The sequence below is a fragment of the Ictidomys tridecemlineatus genome, chromosome 6 (genome assembly GCF_052094955.1).
Source record: "Ictidomys tridecemlineatus isolate mIctTri1 chromosome 6, mIctTri1.hap1, whole genome shotgun sequence".
In the NCBI taxonomy this organism is placed as follows: Eukaryota; Metazoa; Chordata; class Mammalia; order Rodentia; family Sciuridae; genus Ictidomys; species Ictidomys tridecemlineatus.
In genome coordinates, this window is record NC_135482.1 from 40878606 (window position 1) to 40900706 (window position 22101).

At 36.5% G+C, this 22101-nt stretch overlaps 1 protein-coding gene across 14 annotated transcripts in view; it reads left to right on the plus strand.

The window, feature by feature from the left end:
• Positions 1–4209: 4209 nt before the first annotated feature.
• Positions 4210–22101, plus strand: part of Kcnc2 (potassium voltage-gated channel subfamily C member 2) — a 186183-nt gene continuing 168291 nt past the window's right edge. For 6 of the 14 annotated variants that reach the window (XM_021729916.3, XM_005330428.4, XM_021729914.3 and 3 more), the window contains exons 1-2: positions 4213–4781; positions 5978–6689. In XM_021729916.3, coding sequence (XP_021585591.2) covers positions 5997–6689 — 693 coding nt within the window. In that variant the 5' untranslated portion in view covers positions 4213–4781; positions 5978–5996. Of the gene's footprint in view, positions 4782–5273; positions 5373–5977; positions 6690–22101 lie in introns of those variants that run through there. The other 8 variants (XM_005330427.4, XM_078053119.1, XM_040280306.2 and 5 more) reach the window with 5 other exon arrangements.

Genomic DNA, 22101 nt, shown 5'->3' on the forward strand with positions numbered 1-22101 from the left:
GCTTTTTGAAAACACCGATTTACAACCTTTTGCACAAAATGAACTGAATCAGAATCACATCGTAGATACTTTAGCAGTTTAAAAAAGCTTCTCAGGGGAGTCTGCTGGCCTTTAAAGCACAGAACTATGGATGTGAGGTCATAAAGAAAAAGCAAAGAGAGAGGAACTGTAGGAATGTATGATGTAGTACAGTAAGTAGTATGATGTAGTAGAGTAAGTCATAAACATATGAATTAATTAAGAGTGGAAACCAGGAAAGTACTAAAAGGGTGGATCATCAAATTTTTGTCAGGTGTTTTCTGTAGAATCCATGACCTATTCAGGAACAAGGACAATAAGAAATTAGAGTTCACTTCATTGATAATCTGCCAATAATTTAACCTTAGTGGTAGGGCTACCACTCTAGGAAAAATTACTGATGGTTTCCCTCTTTGTAAGTCACAGTGACTTTAAAATACTGTGGTGTTAATAATGGGTTGCTCTACCTACTCAAGTTTATCTATTACCTTTTATCTGCCTGTCATCTGTTTGAATGAATGGCTGGTACAGAAGAATATGATCTAAAATTTTTCATCAAAAGAAGGTTATTTTCAGCTCCCATTTTTAAATACTTATCAGTTAGCATCACCCTATATACACTGAGGCTTTTTTTCCTTCCTTCAACCTAAAATGCCTTTTCTCAGTACACATGAACACTCATTTTCCAAGTATACAGTAAACTCAAATTGGCTAACTATGTACATTATGTTAGATCCTTATTCAGAGCCTCTAGTTCTTGACAACCAATGCAACATGTACTTCTTACAAATCAATTGCCAAGCTGTAGAATTTGTAGGGTATGAATTCATCATATGTGAGTCTATTTTATCATAATCATCACAAGTAATTAGTTTGGGTAAGAAAAAAGTGTACTGCATAAATGCTATGGTTTGAATGTGTCATCTTAAATTAATGTGTTGAATTTTCTTTCCCCAGTGTGGTTGCCTTGGGAGGTGAGGCCTTTTGGGAGGTGTTCAGATTGTGAGGATATGATATTAAGGATTTAAGGGAGTAGATTCTTTCTCTTCTGCTCTCCTGCTATGTGAAGATGCAGTAAGTGGGCCCATCTCATATGTTGGCACCTTCATTTTGAAATTCCCAATCCAGAACTGTGAGAGAATAAATTTCTGTATTTCATAAATTACTCAGTCTCAGACATTCTGTTAAATTAGTTTAAAACAGACAAAAATAACAAACTAGGTCACTAAAACATGGTTAAGCCATGTTTTTAAGTGAAAATTTCTTGAGAAGAATGCAGATTTATTGCAAGGATTCTTAAGTTTCAGTTAAGATTCACCTCCATGGAATAGGTACTAATTGATCTAGTTTTGTATCTAAAGGATAGGAAATTATGATCATTTTTAACATAGTGAGGAGGAATTTTGTTTATGAGTATATCGATTTATAAGGGTAAAAATATTTTAGAATTCTTATACTAGATTTCAAGTGAGTTAATTCATTCAAATATTGCACTTTTATGAGGCTAGCGTTCAGAATCACAGTACAGCTTCAGGAAATCAGACGTTGCTTCTGATGATGATGCAGTGTTCTTTTTCTACAATCTTCTGTGATGCCGACTCTGGAAATGAGGAAAACTACATTCTACTTCTTCTCTGCAAGGGGTAGTGTCCATACAGTCTTTTGAATCTTGGCTCCATGCAGGCCACAAAGGAGCCACAACTATTTTTTTTCTCCTCAGTTTTTCAACACCATCTTTCAAAGCTTTGTATTCTTTTCATTTTTATCTAAATTTTGCAGCAGTTGACTAGAGGGGTTTTTTATTCTCTCCTGTCTTATATAATGAAACCTGGATATTTTTCTTAGGATCTTCCCCTCTTGTATTGACCAGAAAAAAATAAAATAGAAGAGACAGTATTTCATTCATTGCTTTGTGTATCAATTCTGCCTTGACATGTACATCTCCTCCTTTTATCTTCCCACATTCTTATTTTCAAACTTAGCTATCATGTTCTCTAATTTCACATCTGATCCATTATGAATCACAAGAAAAGTCTGAGTTTTTCTGAAAGATGATCCTGCCATCAATGTGATCATTTCTAGATAGCTTAGATAATCTTAGACCCAAATGGATTCATTAGGTTTTTATTTCTCTCCACATGAGTTCTTGACATCAGTTTCTCCGTTCCTTTTGATTCTCCATATATCCCTTATAATGCAACTTAATATTATAAAAACTATAGGCTTTCTTTAGTGTTTTCTGTAACCCATATGAGTTATCTTTCTATAGTCTTGAAATTTAATGTGAAAACTTTCCCCATTTAAATTAAAAGGATAATTTATGTAAAAGTATTTTACATATAGTATATCAATAAATATATAATTATTATAAATACTGTATTGCTACTTTACTATTGTTAATTTATATCTTTGTTGTTGTTGTTGTTACTAGGGATTAAATCCCAGGGCACTTTACCATTGATGTACATTCCCAGGCGTTTTTAATTTTTTTTAAAAATTTTGAGCCAGGGGCTTGATAAATTTCCAAGGCTGGACTCAAATTTTCCATCCTCCTGCCTCAGTCTCTGGATCACTGGGATTACATACAGGTTTGCACTACATTTATTTTTAAAGCAAACTACTTGCCCCCCTTTTCTACCAAATTTATAACATTAAGAAATATATGAATATATATATATCTAGAGAATAGGAGAATGCATGTTAGAATTTGGAAATAATTCTTTTTTGTAATTCTGCTAGCAATTGAAAATTAATATCACTGGTATTTTTAGAAATTCTTCAGTGATAATTTTGCAAATTAAAGTCATTCCATCAGTATTCCAGTTTATGTTTTTGTATATGTATTAATAATTGAAATTCTGAGTTCTTATTTACATTCATATTGTTATTTACATTATTATGAATTTATTGCCATATTGCCAATGATTTTCTTGTAACTGAGTATGTATCATATTTTCTCATATTTCTTTCCTAAGTATCAATGACCTTCCAATGATGCCTTAGTTCTTTGATTTGTTTAATCATGTAACATGTCATAACAAATAGGTGTTTTATTCAGTGAATTGCTGATATTTCACACCTACCTCATAGTCTTTTAGAGTTCTAAAACTTTCTTAATAACTGATAACTCTTGCTCTACCCAAACAATGGTATCAATATTAATACTTGTTTTTCAAAAACATCATTTTCCATTTACTTCCTGGTGACTTTTCTACTTGATAGACATAATCCTAACATACTATGGCTGTGAAATTGTAAAATAGGGCTCTCTCTCTATTACTTCTTTCTAAATAGACACACAATATGCATATGCTCTGTATTTAGAGGTGAGGCCTATTATAGGTTGAATTATGTTCCCTCAACCTTGAAGAAGATATATGTTGGAGTTCTAACCTACAGTATTCAGAAAGTGACCTTATTTGCAGAGAGAGTCTTTATAATGGTGACCAAGTTAAGGTGAGGTCACTAGTGTGGACCTAAGTCTATTATGAGTGCTGTCCTTATAAAAATGGAAAATCTGGACACAGAAAACATGCACAGAGAAGATGGCCATCTATAAGCCAATAAAAGAGTCCTAGAATAGATTTTTTTCTTACAGTGTTCATTAGGAACTGACCCTGACAATACCTTAATTTTGGACCTCCAGCCTCCATAACTAATAGATAATAAATTCCTTCTGTTTATGCCATCAATTTATGTGCTTATTTATGACAGTATTAGCAAATTAAAACAAGGCACATTAGAAACTTAGGGAGAAATTGGGTTGTTAGAGAATTACTCAGGTATTGGGGTATGTACAGCTCAGGTCTTTAGCTCATGACAAAGAAACCTAAAGTTGCACTCTAGAGCATCACATTCCTAGAATAAACTTTTACAACTTGCTTTGCTTTATATAACCATGAAGTGGTCTCTGGAGACCTTCCTTACATTTGACTGAAAAAAGCAAGCCAAAGCCGGGTACAAGGCATAAGAAACAAGAATCATTGTCACCTATAAGTAGACTTCTCTCTCCAATTAGTTGTCATTAAGAAGAAAATGCAATGGGTTTTAAATTCTCTCACTTGTTGGGAGGGGTGGGGCATCGGGGAGATAAAGGGTGTGGACAGTGGTGTGTAAATAAAGCAGCCAGAAGCCCCAGAGAGGGCGAGGACAGAGCTTCTCGGAAGAAAAACATATGAACCTGGTTGGTACAACAGAGCTTCCCCAGACCCACCCACCCACCCTTTCAGGATCCGTGTGGGTAGAGTGGCGGCTGGAGGCTGACGGCGCGTGGTGCTGAAGGGACAGCTCCAGCAGCGGCTGCTTTGGGGGAGAAACAAAAACCTGCACATCAAAATCCAAGCTGGGCGCCTTCACCTTCGCGTGGGTGAGCTCTCCTGACCTCCGGCCAATCTTCACTCCTGTCGCCACCAGCCGATCTGTTCGTTCCCGGCGGGATCGGGCAGCGCCCGCTGGACCCGCCCCGAGCTCATGGTTTGCCCAGCCCTGCGCGATGGTGACTCTGGGCGCGGAGGTTGGCGATGGGCGAACCCACAGATCACAGAATGAAGGCGGGGAGCGCCGCCGGCGGCCGGCTGGGGCTGTCTCCCCGACCTCAGCGCCCAGAGAAGCGGCCCTACCACCTGAACCCAGAAAACGCCAACAAGTAGTTTCTCCTCGGAGAAGGGAGGCTCAGTTGGCCACCAAGACTGGGTCCGGCTGCCCGGAAAACCTCGTCCCTTCTGAAACCAAAGCAGAACCACTTTTCTCTCGGTTTTGTTAAGGTATCTGTGGATGAGGAGGGGATAATGGGGTGATTTCCTGGGAAGGGCATGTTGACCCCGCAGGCGGGCATCCCTACCCCCCAGGTCTTTAGGCAATAAGAATGTAGAGAGATGGAGCGCTGGGGAGAGGTAGCTGAAAGGCTGGAAACCCGGGCACTGTCAGCCAGACTTCCAGCTCGCGGATCCAGGGGGTGTGCCTCCGGGGGCTTTTCCCTCGGCCTTGCCCCTCCTAGAACGCTAATCCCCTACTCTCCACCCCCAAGCATTTGTTTTTCTTGAGAGGGGGGATGGGTGGGAGGCATTGCTCACTTGTATTCTCAAAGATGGATCCTAGTTAGTCGTTTCCTTTCCCAAGTAATAATAACATTAACAACAATAACAACAACAATAATGTGAAAAGGAAATTGGATAAGGAAATTAGTAAGGCATCTCGGCAAAAGACAACAGCAGGGAATATTTTTCTGCTCTGACTTCTGCGTTCAGTCTTTTTGCCTGGTCTGTGAGGGAAAGCAGGAGTGAACCAAGAACAGGTCGCTCAAAGGGCACTCCCTGAATGCTAGCTAGGGAGCAGCGGTGCAGGGTTGACCAAGGGTACGCAGGAAATAGGGACTCTCCGCAGGGTCCCGGGGGCCCTCACCCCACACTGTCAAGTAGCCTTAGCGGAGAGAACTCCTTGCCTAAAGGAATTACATCTAGGCTAGTGGAGGAGGAGAGAGGGGATCTAGGAGAGGGAAGGGAGGGACCATCCAGGGGAGGGGGAAATAATGGGGGTATCCAAGGGAGAGAAAGAGGATTTAGGAAAGGGTGTGTGAGCGCGTGGGGGGTCTGGAGAGGGAGGAGGGATTTAGGGACTCAGGGTAGGTTAAAATTGACAGGGGATGAAGGGGTGGGAGGGTGGGGGATGAAAAACTGAAGGAGAGATTAGAGCCCTGGGAATAAGGTGTGAGGCAGGGAGAAAGGTTTCATGGAAGGTCAAGAAACACTTTTACTGCTATCTTCCTTCTCTGGAAATCTGGGAAAGGTGTGATGCAAGAGGCGGGGACAGGGCTGGATGCTTCTCTCTTGGGAAGGTCCTTTGCCCCTTGCCTGTTTGCTAACTCTGCATCTTGGGACTCTTGGGTTGGTGTGGGGGTGGGGGTCATGGTGTGTCTCTGACAGCGAGATCTTTAACTTGGCGCTGTGTTCGCCTCCCCCAGTCATGTCTGAGCCACAGAGATGGGCAAGATCGAGAACAACGAGAGGGTGATCCTCAATGTCGGGGGCACCCGGCACGAAACCTACCGCAGCACCCTCAAGACCCTGCCAGGAACGCGCCTGGCTCTTCTCGCCGCCTCGGAGCCCCAGGGCGACTGCCTGACCGCGGCTGGTGACAAGCTGCAGCCCTTGCCCCCTCCACTCTCGCCGCCGCCGCGACCGCCTCCGTTGTCCCCGGGACCCGGCGGCTGCTTCGAGGGCGGCGCGGGCAACTGCAGTTCCCACGGCGGCAGCGGCGGCGGCAGCGACCACCCTGCAGGCGGCCGCGAGTTCTTCTTTGACCGGCATCCAGGAGTCTTCGCCTATGTGCTCAATTACTACCGCACAGGCAAGCTGCACTGCCCCGCCGACGTGTGCGGGCCACTCTTCGAGGAGGAGCTGGCCTTCTGGGGCATCGACGAGACCGACGTGGAGCCTTGCTGCTGGATGACCTACCGGCAGCACCGCGACGCAGAAGAGGCGCTGGACATCTTTGAGACTCCTGACCTCATCGGTGGCGACCCTGGCGACGACGAGGACCTGGCGGCCAAGAGGCTAGGAATCGAGGATGCGACAGGGCTTGGGGGACCTGACGGCAAATCTGGCCGCTGGAGGAGGCTGCAGCCCCGCATGTGGGCCCTCTTTGAGGACCCCTACTCATCCAGAGCTGCCAGGGTAAGGCCAGAATTGACCCTTCCCAGCTGCTTCAAATTCCCCCGATTCCCTTTCCAACTTCTGTTCTTTTTCACTAAAGGCCTCTGGGATGAGGAGTAGAGAGAAGAGGGGGCTCCCTAAAGATGAGTTTTTAAGTTCATCTGGGGTAGGGTAAGCCCAGGGACCCTGGGCCCTATCTTCCCACCTTCCCCACCATTCCACTCCTCTTCTCCTAACTCACACTGAGATTCACTTTAGTAGATGGGACCTAAAGGGCACATGCAGACTTCTCTGTACAATTCTGAAACTTTGTCCTCCAACTAGTATCATCTTTCACCTTGAGTGTTTTTCCTTATTCTTTTGTTCCAACTTTTCTCTCTAGCTTGGATGTCTCTAATTTCCTGGTCATCCTGATGTGACATTTTTCAGTGACCCTGACCCTTTCATATCTGACTCACTCAGGGCAGTGGCTCTAATTAGAGATCTAATCTGAGGACAGAGGAAGGGGAAATGGAATATATGTATGTGACTGGGGTGGAGGGAGGGAATACTAGAGATTCATCTTGTGAAGACAATACCGTCTAACCTGTCTCTTCAAAAGAAGAAGAATTTGGTATTGGGATTACTTACCTCAGTGAGTTGACCTCTGAGAAAGCCCACCTACTCACTGAAGCTTTAAGCCTCCTGCCTTTCCTCCTGGATGATATCTAAGTTCCATATAGGTTGTACCTAAATACTCACTTTGATGATCCTATTCTCTAGGTCTGAGTGATTTAGATTGTAGGAAACTTTATTTTACTTTTTGTATTGTGATCCTAGCCTCAAGTCTTCTCCTCCTCCTTCTCCTCCTCCTTCTCCTCCTCCTCCTTCTTCTTTTCTTTTTTCTTTTCTTTTTTTTTTTGTTTTTAGGTTACGTGACAGCTTATATTTAGTCCTTAACACTCCCAATTAATTCTTCAAAATCCCATGAAGGGACTATAAAAGTAACCAATAATGATTTCTGCAGTTTAAAGGAAATAAAAGAAATATAAATATCCAGAAATTATACAGTATGTAATGGTTTTTAATTATATATGAGAACAGAGTACTGTACTTAGTTAAATCTTTACAATTGCTTGTGTCTGGTTTGCTTATACCACCCAGAAAAGACACCCCCTTGGGCAGAAAGGGAATTTTCCCAGGTTTACTTTGGCTCTCTCCTAATTATTGTCTTTCTCTACATGTCAGAAATTCCTGCATCTTAAATATTATGAAGCTGTCTATCCACTAACATGTCAGAAAATGTACTTTTGATACCACTTTGGAAGTCTTCAGATGTGTTTTGTTTTTAGTGAAAAGTAGAATATAAAAGAGACAATTTAAAACATTGTTACTTTCTTGGATCTGGTAATTGAATGCATACACAAATTCTAGCATGTCTACATTCTCAAATTTGAATTTAGGATTAATACAATTTTGAAATCTTTCTTTTAAGACCATCCTTTAAACTCAACAACAACAGTTTGCATTCAGAAAAATGTATATATTTATTTAAATTAAATCACAGGCTCATGACCTTTTTATCAGTGTTGTTTGGTTTCCAGATGAGTATTACGGTGTTCTTTCCACTTGGTTGTTAAAAAGATAATCTGAATTTGTTTTCAGGCTCATCATGTTTTTTTTTTCCTTCTTCTCCAGATTGTGTGCTATAAAAAAGATGGAATGTTTTATTATCTTTCCTCATAAAATAACATGATATTCTCAAGTTTTATGTTATATTTTGTTGTCATTTAAGTTATATAGGTGTTCAGCTTTATCATTGCTGTGGAGTTTAACTCTATTGATTATTGATCAACAGTGTACACCGTTGACTTGAAAATAGTTTGTTTTTAAAAAATCTTACTTAGATTTTAATGTAATTATATTGAGGATTTGGCCTGCATCTATTTTAGATGAGGAAAGGACATAAATTAGAGATTAACACAGATTACAGATCAAGTGGAAGCAAAATCAGCTAAAAATCACTAACCTGAAAAATGTTTTCAAAGCCATCTCGTCACCTTTAAATAAGTTATTTTTATTTTGTAGATGAGGTAAATGAAGGCTCAGATGCTAAGTGATGGCCAACATCAGATATCAAATTAATAGCAGAATCAAATTTATTCAAGAGGTCTCATGATGCCCTTTCCAGGCTCTTTCTACCAAAACCATTGATTATAACTGACTGAATTGTGAAATCTCTGCAGACGGTATTGCTGTTTTGATTGGCACATAACATATTCACTTGAGTTCAAACTTTGGAAAACTATAATTTTTAAAAATAGTATTCTAGGAGTTTGGTGAAATTTTTACTTGTGCTACCCAACAATAGAATCAATATATGGGATTTGATTAAACTTCTTAAAATGAACCCTCTTTGAAATTTCCATTTTTATTGACTAGTCTGTTTAATGTTTTGCTCTCTTTTGTGGGTTTTGTCTTCAGGATATCCTTTTTCAAATTACCAGAGAGTTGTCTAAATCATAAGACATCATTCTATTCAAGAGTGAATTAATATATTTCATATCATCACTTGCAGTTCAGATGATCTGGCTTAATGTTATCTGACTACTTTGATAAATAGAATTACATTGGGAGGTCATGGGATGAAATTATATTTTTCATGAACATGATTCTAGGAAACATAAATCAATTTTCAAGTGGTTTGTTTCAACTACAGGCTTACTGTCACCAGTTTCATCCTTTTTTTTTTCTTCACTAGACACTGAGCCATATCCCCAGCCCTATTTTGTATTTTATTTAGAGACAGGGTCTCACTGAGTTACTTAGTGCCTGCCATTGCTGAGGCTGGCTTTGAACTCCTGATCGTCCTGCCTCAGCCTCCAGAGCCATTGGGATTACAGACGTGCATCACAATGCCTGGCTACAAGTTTCATTCTCAATAAAAGTCATGTATTTACACTTTTATAAACTTTTAAAAACTTTTCTTTACATTAGCTTATCTTTTATTGAAACACTTGAATGAACAATATTAACAGTTGAATTACTTTTTAATTGTTGTATGTTTCTTTATTTTCTTTATCTTTTCCCAATATTGAGAAGAAGATTCATTTAGTTATAAAATAGGTGTATTTTATTTCTAAATTGCATGACTTAAACTGTCAAATTAAGACACTAGTGATAGGAACTGGATATTTACTTCAGCTCTACAAAACTGAATTTTTGCCTTTTGGTAGTTGGCATGTCTTCTTCTATGGCTTTTAATTTATGGTGTAAATACATATTTGAGAGGTGTAAATTGTTCTAGTTAATTTGGTAAAAAAGTTTATATTTTATACTTATGATTCTTATACTTAAGAATAGTACTCAAAAATAGAATTTTCAAAAATATTCAAATATAAGTTGTCATGGAAACCTGTTGTGGAGAAAATGAGATCAGGAAAGAAAGGAGAGATTATTCTGTTGATCCCAGTGATGATTTTTTACAAGTAGTAAAAAGCAAGGATGCATAGATGAATCTGTAAAGATGAATTTATGTATGCACTATATGTTTCCAATTTAATATATAAGTTTTAGAGAAGGTGGAGTTTCTGTGTGCTTTTCTCCCAAGACCCACTGTCTTAAGTAAGACTGCAGACCAGGCAGACATTCCTTGATAGAACTTCCTGATGTTTTAGAAGTTAAAAAAATAGTATGATTATGAAACACTACAACCAGAGACTATTTCAAAGATTTTGTTCCCTTTGTTAAGGAACTGAGAACAGGTATGAGTTTCTGTTTTCATTTATTTTCTGTAAGAGAAGGAGTTGACAGAGTTCTGTTCTAGTTTAAAGTGTGACTTTTTTTTTTTTTTTGGGTGATTTAGGCATATCTTTGACTACCAGATAGAGCTTTCAGTTTCTACTTTCAAAGAACATTTTAAAATAGGAAAAACAAAAGTAAACTTTCATGGATTTGAAAACATTTAAGATCTGGCTTGTGCATAGGTCTAATTTATTTCACATATGTTCCCCTGACCTTTATCCAGTGTACATTACTGCACACTGTACAGTCATCCTTAACCATATGTGGATTGCAATGATGAATCCATCATTTTTAAAAATCTTGAAATATTAATTTTATTATAATTTTAGATTGCTTCAACTTCACTGTTTTACTAAAATATATTCCCTAAAAGCTTTTAAAATTTAAATTCAATATCTGGAATTGGATTCCACATTTCAAATATTACTTTTATGGATCACATTTACCTCTTCCCCAAACCACAAACAATGCAGAGAAGAAATTATCTAAGTAACTAATAAGTAGCATTAAATGTAATGTTTCATTTTGAAAATTATAATAAGGTAGGGGTAATTTGCATCATATATTAAAATTAAATAAATAAAACATTACTTTTTATTTTATAAATATTGCTCCAAATAAAGGAATTAATTGAGAAATATAGATAGTCATAATAATTTTTTGTCAATTATAAAAATTTTAGAATGGCTTTTTATTCAACAAATATTGGTTTGCAGTCACTTTAGACTAGAAATTGTGTATATCAGCAGGAATGCATGGAGAAGATATAGGTGCTCTCAATAACTGCACTATTTTATTTATAATAAAACATTTCCTAAATACAATATTGACTGAATTAAAAAAAAATAAAACAAAATAACTGCAAAAAAATTCCAGAGATATTAAAGATAAGTTTAGCTCAAAAAAATCTTACACAGGAATATTGTCTGACAAATACAATCAAACATTCATATTAGAAACAATGGTGTGAAAGTACTACTGGTCTCTATTATAAAGGGTTAAAGCTCTTTTCATTTTTTGTTTTTCCTCTTCTTCTTAGTTGACTTGTGATCTCTGACACAACTTACCATCTGAGATTCATTTCTTCTTTGGGTTCCTTCTCACTTCACTTTTCTCCTATGAGAAAAAAGGCCTTTCTTTTCATCATGGTTCAATTCCTTTTCCTCCATCAACCTCTTACACATTGATATTTTCCTGGGTTTAACCTGTGATTCCTTTGTTTCACATTCTAATGTAGAACTCTTCTGGTCAAGTTCATGTACTATGGTTTTCAGTGCTAACTGTATTTTAATTACTCCTAGTCCTACTCTTCCAGCTCCCATTTCTCTTTAGATCTGTTTGAGCAATGTTGTGCATATAGGGTCAAATTTGTTCACCCTTATATTGCATATCTTGGTGCATTGTAGCACTATTTCTTCCTGTAACAAAGGTAGAAACCTGGGCCTTAATCTACCTTTATTTTGACTCACCTTCCCCAATTTTTTTGATTGAAAAACCCATGCCTTATCTATTCCTGTTATATTAATATTGCCACATATTCTTTACTCCAGTGTTTCTGCTTGAGTAAGAGTTCATTCACATACCATTCAAATTCTTGTTAACAGCCCATATCTCTAGGCATCAGTCTATTCAGCTATTTTCAAACTCCTAAATTCATCTTCCTGACATTGTTACTAGAATAGTTTTCCTTAGTTAATATCTTTAATTGATGTCAAAAATTTGAGAATAAAATTCAAACTCTTTAATATGGTAAATAAGACCTTTGCTACCTGTCTTGTCTTCTTCTCAAACTTCAATGTCTCATTACTTCTTTTAAAAAATTAATTAGCTGATATTAAATTGACAAATAATGGCAAATCTGAATAGATCAGTCAGTAGAGCCTAAGACTTTTAATCTGAGGTTTCTTTGAATCTTTAAAAAGTAATTTGTAAGCTCTCATTTTCCAATATGATGAAGACTATACTTACACCAAACAATTAAACAATTCAGGGTATGACTAAGTTTTTAAAATTCCTTTGATATTAATTGCAAACCATGGCCAACCACATGAAAATTCAAATCCAAGATTAATATGCTTCGAAAGAGTCTGCTGTAATAGTCTGGTGTATTTTTATTTGCCAAAGAAGTATCTAAGTGTCTTTTGACATTTTCCAGGCCACTAACGGTAGAGTTCATAAATAAATTTAATTCTAATTAAGTTACTATATCCTGAGCACTGAGTAGAATCAGAGAACACCTTATTCTCAGTCAAAGACCCAAGTAACTTCAATTGTCAACTGTATTTTCAGTAATATATTTGATCACACGGTAGGTGATCTGATCTGTTTATTTCTGGGCATTAGGCATGCCAAAGGTGAATGCAACTGAGCAGATTAAGTCTGATTTCTTTTCTAATATTTTGCTAAGAATATATTGATAGTCTTGAGTTGACTAAATTAAATACATGACAAGGAAATTTTTCTTCCTTGTCAGAAAGCTCATTTCCAAAGCAAAGGAAAATAGGGAAATGTATAAGTTTATATAAAGATACAGACCAACCCTCCCCATTTGAAAATGTATATCACTATCATTTAGTTTTACTACTACAAATAAAGTAAATGTGATTTTCAAGTCTTATATTTTTAAAATTTCTCAGTCATATACTTTATTTTTTATTATGGCAACCTTTAAAAATATGTCTAAATGAAATAGGAAACAGCATTAAAGATAAACACTAGTCTCCAGAAGGAAATATGTAGTGGCAAAATAGTCTAAACAATAGTCATCAATATATTACATAAACTTAATTCTGTTTGAGTCATGAAAGGATTTTTTTCCAGAAAAGCAGTCAATGGATTCTTTTATGACAGAATAGCACTGCTTTATACTTTCCTTACAGGTTAAAAAGATGGTAATTAATATTAATTCTTAAGGTAGTCAATGTTCTCACAGATGATGAACAAAATATAGGTATTGGGAGGAGGAAAAAGCAAAAGTAGAGAATATATGAAAACAGAACTGGGAAAAAACCCACCTGAATTGGGACCCTTGAGACCTGTGCACCAACCCTGATGTCAACACTCCTGAATGACCTTGGAGAATTTATTTCATTTTTCCCAAGTCTTGATTTCCTTTGTCTTGAAAACATTTTTTTTAAAAATGGAGATGACACTAGTCTCCAGAAGGAAATATGTTGGACCAGATAGTATCCAAACTTCTTTTTAGCTCTTGAATGTGAGATAATTATTGTTAAAGATCCTAGGTGGTGCTAGGGAAGGAACAACATGTCCATACCCATCTTGATTGCACTCTGAGGACCATCACACTAATAATGTAAACCAGAATTGATTTTTTTTTCATTTGTAACTTTCTGCCCTTTTCTTTCCTACAGCTGTTGGGTAACTGCTGTTCTGGTTACCATAGAAACAGGTTAGCTCCTAGCTTCCTGTTTCCATTGAAAACAGCTCTCTCTTAACCACATATTGATCTCAGGAAATCATTTTGCTGTGGCTATGTTATGAAACCCATAAAGATGATCAGCTCTGTCATTTCCTAGGTCTAAGATTCAGTGCAGGTGTACATCCATCCACCCACAAGGGTAACTGATTAGATAATCTCAGTTTTATTTCCATTTGAAAAGTGCCTTGTCAAAGACACCATCCTTTTCCCCTTCCCATATTTTATACAGAAGGGAAAGTCTTATTCACTTGAGGATTTACAGATATGCCTAGCACATTTAAATGCTTACAAAATAGTGTCAAATTATTCAGCTCTAATCTCATAACCCAGTCTCATCAGAATAAGCCTAGAGAATAGTATACTGTCTAGCATGCTTCATAAATTTTAAGTTTTAATGTGCTCATTAATGACTATTTCAAAATGAATATGTATGTGTATTGTATAGTGCTCTATATTTCTCTTCTGAGAAAATAGTTTTTCTATATCAGGGTATATGTATCCATATAAAAAGATATATTCACTGTCATAACAAAGATACGTACTAGAGGAATAAGTTTATAAAATTTGTATATGAATAAGAGATGGAAGAGACTTGTGAGAATATGGATTAACATTTTGATTAAGAACATTAGTATGTATATGTACTTGTATTACATATATCCAAAATATAAACTGTGTCAATGAGATTGGTGACAGGGATATATGATAGGGTTTTAGTGTTCATGAGGATAAGCATCAGAAGGAAACTGGCAATCTTCTGGCATAATTGTTTCAATTCAAAGGGAATTGAGGCTCAGCTAGTTAGTGACAAGGCAGTGCTAGAATTTAGATCTTCTGACTTTGGGCTCAGTGTTTTCCCATCCAATCTTGATTACTCAGTCTAGACTGTGTTTAACATTAAGCACATACATTAGGCAGTTGGGAGGCAGCAAGCATGTTAGGAAGAGTTAGGGTAGGCTCCGCTCTCTTCCATGTTTTATTGTTCAACAATGTCAGGAAACTGTTATTATTTTAGGTGTGTTCTTTATTTCCAGATCCACCTCCTCATGCAGTCTTCTAGAGCTGCCTGCTCCCCAGATCTATATCTCATTGTCTCATAACCTTTAAAGTCTCAAAGCCAACCTGCCTAAGCACTCCCCCCCACCCCTTTTTCCCCTTAGACTGCTAATCCTTCTGAAAGAATCTACAGAGACCTCTTAGTTTCCAAGCTAAGCCATGTGCAATAAGTTCCAGGAGATATTTAAATAATTAAGAAATTATACCTATCTTATCCTTCATGTCTTTGCATTTATGTCTTTTACAATGTTTTTCTACTTTTATTTTGTTTGTTATTATTATTATTTATTTTGGTACAGGAGATTGAACCTCGTGTGCTCAACTGCTAAGTCACATCACCAGCCCTTTTTAAAACATATTTTATTTAGAGACAAGATCCCACTAAGTTTCTTAGGGCCTTGCTAAGTTGCTGAAGCTGGCTTTGACTCATGATCCTTCTATGTCAAACTCCTGAGCCATTAGGATTACAGGCATGGGCCACCATGTTCAGTTTTTATTTGATTTTTTTGTTTCCAAGATATTTTTTTAAATTAATGTAATCTGAGTTCAACTTATTAGTGATAATGAGTTTTATAGAGCATTGTCTTTTCAGGTGTAATTAACCAGGTCATGGTGGGATTACATAGGGACAACTGGTTAATTAGAGAAATATGTTTTGTGCTATAGGATATCTGTAAATGAAGTTGGATGTGTGGTGAGATCAGCGTATACAATGCTGTCAAACTTCTCCCTGAACTTTTCTTTAACAGTTAGTAGAAGGCAGTATAATGAGAAAGTAAAGCAGTGATGTAATTTTGGGACTCTCAGTGTGCATTTTACAGGAATCAAACAGAATTCAGGGCAAAATGTTATTGGCAATATTTAAAAAAAATATTCCATGATTGTTGTAGTCACAAGTGACTAGTCTTTCTTTTCTCCTCAATCTGATATTTCTTTAGTTCTTTGTGTGTCCAAAAATAACTTAAGATAACTTAATAGTATCTTCTTCATTCTTCCTGTGAAGACCCCAGTTGGTGTGCTATTAGATCTTGGAACTTTGCCATTCTTCATGAATCTGAATGTATTATTGACATGATTAAAGACTGGAAGAAAAGCCAAGATAGTCTGTTTTGAAAGATTTTTCTATGATTTGGTTTCAGCAATAGAAGGAAGACTTTTTGTTTTATCTATGGAAAGAGACCTAGACAATCAACTACCAACTTTCAATCACAGACATTCTTTTATTTTATACCAATATTTTGTCCATGTTTCAACAATAAATCTTTTTATAAAAATTTTTAAAATAAAATTATCAACACATTAAAATAATATTAGTTCCCATTTAAAGGTACTTTTTAAAAATAAATTATGCTTAAGTGAAATGACTTGGACCAATACAAACTTATTTTTTGAGTGCTTTGTCCAATGAAAAAGTCAGATCTTATTCAGATTTCATGTAATATTTATGCCTCAATTTGAACATTATATAGCACATTCAAATACAGATTGTTTATTTTGGTACTTTTAAGTTTACTGATTTAGGATAAAATATTATTTGCTAAAAGTGAACATTATGTATTATTAGAAATGGCCTAGTTATCATAGCAGGAATAAGCTTTTTATTAATGTTGCTATATTAACTTTAGATTAAAGCCAGTAACAATAGTATTTAAGAAGAAACTATAGTTATTACAGTTTAGCTTATCATTTAAGCTGTCCTACTTCCCTTAGGCTTCTTGTGGTGAGCAATGACAGAGCAGTTATGAAAGTTATTAGAATATCCTTAATGTAATAACCTATTTTTCAAGTAGATTCAGTAGGAAGTACACAGAATTTAACCTTAGATGGTTCTTGTCTGTGCAAAAATAATAAAAAAAATCAGTTACCTTTGAATTTTTAAAGTTTTTAGAACTTTATTATTAGTCCTGAAGGAATCTGTCATAGTCATGTAATATGTGTAGTGGGATGTTCAAGTTCAACAAGTCTCGTCTGTATCATGATGGATAAATGTGGGTGAGCTTGTTATTCATCCCTAGGTTCATAATGGTGTTGTCTGTGCTTTGATATTCAGAGTACAATTCTACAGATTCAAAATTCAAGCAACCTATTTTAATACACTAGTACTAGTGACATCAAACATATTTTAATATACTACTACATTTTAAAGATATTCAAAGTGTCTCTGCCTTGATACAAAAGCAAGGCTGACTTTAATTACTTGTCTCAATTTTCTCTGTTTGTCTGCTGTTAGATATTTAGTTGTATCATGTATGTACTATTGGATCTCTAGTTTTTTTAATTTAGTAATTATTTTTGAAATCTGTTTCTTTTTATGTTTATATGTCATCAATTTAATTAATCTCTGATTTATCTGTCTTAGGAGGCTTCTTGGTGACATTTGTGTTCTAGAAGTAAATGCAGTTGTGCTTGACATTATACTTCAACACTGGGTTTCTTTATTAATATAGCCTTTTTGATTTTCCTCTAGTTTGGATTTCATTAATTGGTTGATGAAATAGCATGTTCTTGTCAAGCATATGTACAGTTCTCCCTTAATTAAACAAATTGGGAGTGAACCAATCATCAATGATTCTAATACACTTGAATATGTCAGTTCTGACAGTTACTGATCTCCAATTGTTGGCCAGGTCTAGGTTATGTAATAAGATTACAAAACATACTAATATTTGCCATTTGGCTTCAGAGCACTAGAATTCTATAGGAAAAGAGCTATAAATCCATAGTTGCGATGTAATACATTAGTGCTGTAATAGAGATAACTGGTGTTGGGTAGACACAAAGAATAAGGAGGAACTGACTCTTATATAGAGTGGATGACATTTTAGTTAACTCCCAGAAGATACCTGGGCATTTCCCAGCAACCAAGGGAAGGTCAACAGAGTAGAGCGTAAACATGGAGGCTTGACAGAGAATATCATGTCATGTCATCCATGTAATAGACCAGAAGTTAGAGTACAGTAAAGGCAGATGAATGAATTGAGAGGTAGAGAGAGTGGAAACTGAGAGCAAAAGACTTGCTGGGCATATAAATAAGATTTCCTACTGAGATGTAAGACTCTCAATTAGTACAGAACTGGATTGTTCTTTTCAGTTTTTTTTAGAATTAGCAGTTTCCATCTAAGTATACCTAATTAATGACTAGCCCTTAGGAATGGAGCTGGCCTTCTATGGACTAAAGCCTCCAAAACTATGAGCTCTCAAATAAACTTTTCCTCCTCTACAGTTTTCTGGTTGGTTCTTTTAGTCACAGTGGTGAAAGAGCTCACTAAAATATCGCACAATAACAAGTTAGTGAAGTATTAGTGGTCCTCTCTCCAAGAAATGCAGGCTTTGTATTACAACTACTTTTGTGTTTAAAGTTTAAGAAAGTAATATTTATTTTTCATAATGTCTACAGAATAAAATGGACTCAAATGTAGTATTCTATATGGATTTCAAAGCTAGAAACTAGAATCGAACTAGGGATTAAGAAGTGGCAATTAAACATTTGAGGTTTAAAATTCTCGTTAGAAGTCTGCTTAAAATGAAACCTCCCTTTAGAAAAGTCTAGGAAGGAGCAAAACTAATGAAGAAGAAAAAGAAAAATGAAAACAGGTATCAAAGAGTTAAACTTGGAAGAAGATGGTACCTTCAGATTTAAGGCAGTGTAATTCCTTCTAAAACATAAGCATACTACACTGTTTTCTGTTTAAAAAGCCTTTGTCCTCTCCCTTTGTGTACAAACTAAAATTCACATCCCACAGCACGACTTTTCAAAACCCTGTTACTACTTATATTCATAGTCATTGTTCTTAGAACTCCACACCAATAATATAGTTTAATTTTAACTACATTTCCCTCCATTCTTGAATATAAGGAATGTATTTACATTGTTGTGTATTTTCATATACTATTCCCACAGTCTGGAATGAGTTCTTCTCTTTGGTTCAATTGAGTGACTCAAACATGTTTCAGTACCCTGCACAGCTATCAAATCTTATTTAACACTTCTTTAACTTTCTTCAAAGCAGTTAGTTTTTTTCTGCAAGTTTCCATATCATTTTGGAGACATGATATTGGAACACTGAATAAATTGCCTAGGTCTGCCATAACAAATCACTACAAACAGATTATCACAAATAGGAGACTTAAAAACAATAGAAATTTCCCCTTTAATACTTATGGAGGCTGCAAGTCTGGTATCAGTAGGATTTGTTTCCTATGGAAGTTCTGAAATGAAATCTGTTTCGGGGCTTGCTACTAGCATTTGGTGCTTATCAGCAATCCTTGACACTTCAAGCCCTCTCTTCACATAGCACTGCCTTGAACCTTGCTCAGGGTTTCAGTTTATGAGTCTCTATTTTCTCTTCTGATAAGGACAATAGTTACTGGATGAGAGTTCATCCTAATCTTAGGTCTCTATCTTAATTTAGCTAATTACATATGTAAATATCCTACTTTCAACTAAGATCATATTCTGAGGTTGGGGGTAAACATGAAACTTGGGGAAACTTATTCAACCTCCTAGGCTGAATTTTCCATTCTTGTAATATAATCGTCATATAATAATTATGAATCCCAATCCTAATAAAATATGAAATATCTTTCTTATTTTCTGCTTTTTCCTTTTCCATATCAGTACTTACTACTAACTTAACAGGTAAGATGTCTTTTTGAATCTTTCTGAAGATATGAATTGGTCAATTTTGAAAATTTTTGTGACATTAACTCTAATTCCTCTCTGAACATGCTTTTTGATTTGTTTACCTTGGTTCTTATATTTTACATTACTGATTGCCTTCAATATCTTTTCCTTCGAAAGAGGGTGTCGGTGATGGTAGTATAGTGTTTGAGGGTAACAGGATCATCCAGAAACATGGGGTATCCTTCAGGATGGGTGCATTAGAGCCCATATGCAACCTTGGGGGTCCTATGGAGGTCTAAGAAAGAAATTTCTTTGGGACAGACTTTGGAGTGTTTATAGTGTTTTAGTCAAGGTAGAGTTATCTTTTTCTTTTTCTCCATTCACTTTCAGGAAACCCAAAGGTAAATTAAAGTGTGCTCCACTTTTCTCTGTCACATCAACATACCTAATTACGAACTGTATTCTTTTCCTTACTTTATTTAGAGAGCTGTTTTCCAGGACTGTAGCCTGAGGACAAATTTAGTAACCAGCCACTAAAAAAAGTGTGTGGGGGCTCCTGAGCTTTTATCCTACCGCCAGCTCCCTCTCCTAGTGCCTATTGATTCTGAATTTGAGGTTCCTCTAGATTTCTTTGGGAAGAAAAGGCCCAACCCCAAGAAATGTTCTCTCCTGCACCTATTATTTAATGACATTACCCCACTCAAACCTGAGTCTCCACTAGTCAATCCTATTTATTTTATATCTCAGTATTTTTTGGTCCAGAGATATCAACATATCTTGCTTTTTCATTCCTGTGATATTTTTCATCAGTCTTAATGAGATTTAGGTAAGAAGATAAGTTTTTTTTTTTTTAGCTAGAATTTGATTACGGCTCTGTATGTAGCTTAAGAGAAGATAAATCCTGAGGAATGCATCCTATAGGCGATTTCATCTTTGTGGGGAGATTGTAGAGTGTATACTTATGCAAACCCAGTTGGTACAGCCTGCTGTATGCTTAGTCTGTATGTTACAACCTGATTCTTCTGGGCTACCAACCTCTACAGCATGTTAGTGTACTGAGCATGATAACCATCTATAACACCTTGGTAAACATTTGTATCTGCACATATCTAAATATAGGAAAGGTATAGTAAAAATATAATGTAACTTATAAAAGCTTGTACACCTGCATAGGCCACTTATGAATGGAGTTTGCAGGGCTAGAGATTGCTCTGGGTGAGTGTGTGAATGCTGGTGAATATGAATGCCTGGAACATTGCTCCATCAACACTGCATACTTACGCTTCACAAAATTTATGAAATATATTTTCTTCAATAATAAGTTAAACTTCACTTATTGCAATAGTTATTTTATTTATTTATTTATTTAATTTATTTTAAATTTATTTTTTTTATTATTAGTTGTTCAAAACATTACAAAGCTCTTGACATATCATATTTCATTCATTTGATTCAAGCAGATTATGAACTCCCATTTTTACCCCATATAGATTTTGCAAATTCACATCTGTTACACATCCACTTTTTTATATACTTCCATACTAGTGCCTGTTGTATTCTGCTACCTTTCCTATCCTCTACTATACCCCATCCCCTCCCCTCCCCTTCCCTCCCATCTTCTCTGTCTACCCCATCTACTGTAATTCATTTCTCTCTCTTGTTTTTTTCCCCTTTCCCCTCACCTCCTCTTATATGTAATTTTGTATAACAATGAGGGTCTCCTTCCTTTACCATGCAATTTCCCTTCTCTCTCTCTTTCCTTTCCCCCCTCTCGTCCCTGTTTAATGGTGATCTTGTTTTCATGCTCTTCCTCCCTATTCTATTCTTAGTTGCTCTCCTTATATCAAAGATGACATTTGGCATTTGTTTTTTAGGGATTGGCTGGCTTCACTTAGCATAATCTGCTCTAGTGCCATCCATTTCCCTGCAAATTCCATGATTTTGTCATTTTTTATTACAGAGTAATACTCCATTGTGTACAAATGCCACATTTTTTATCCATTCATCTATTGAAGTGCATCTAGGTTGGTTCCACAGTCTAGCTATTGTGAATTGTGCTGCTATGAACATCGTTGTAGAAGTAACCCTATAGTACGGTCTTTTAAGGTCTTTAGGGAATAGTCCAAGAAGGGGAATAGCTAGGTCAAATGGTGGTTCCATTCCCAGCTTTCCAAGGAATCTCCATCCTGCTTTCCAAATTGGCCGCACCAATTTGCAGCCCCACCAGCAATGTACAAGTGTACACTTTTCCCCACATCCTCACCAGCACTTGTTGTTGTTTGACTTCATAATGGCTGCCAATCTTACTGGAGTGAGATGGTATCTTAGGGTGGTTTTGATTTGCATTTCTCTGACTGCTAGCGATGGTGAGCATTTTTCCATGTACTTGTTGATTGATTGTATGTCCTCCTCTGAGAAGTGTCTGTTCGGGTCCTTGGCCCATTTGTTGATTGGGATGTGGCTCAAGCGGTAGTGCGCTCGCCTGGCAATAGTTATTTTATAAACATTTTAATTTTCAAACCCTTGACTCT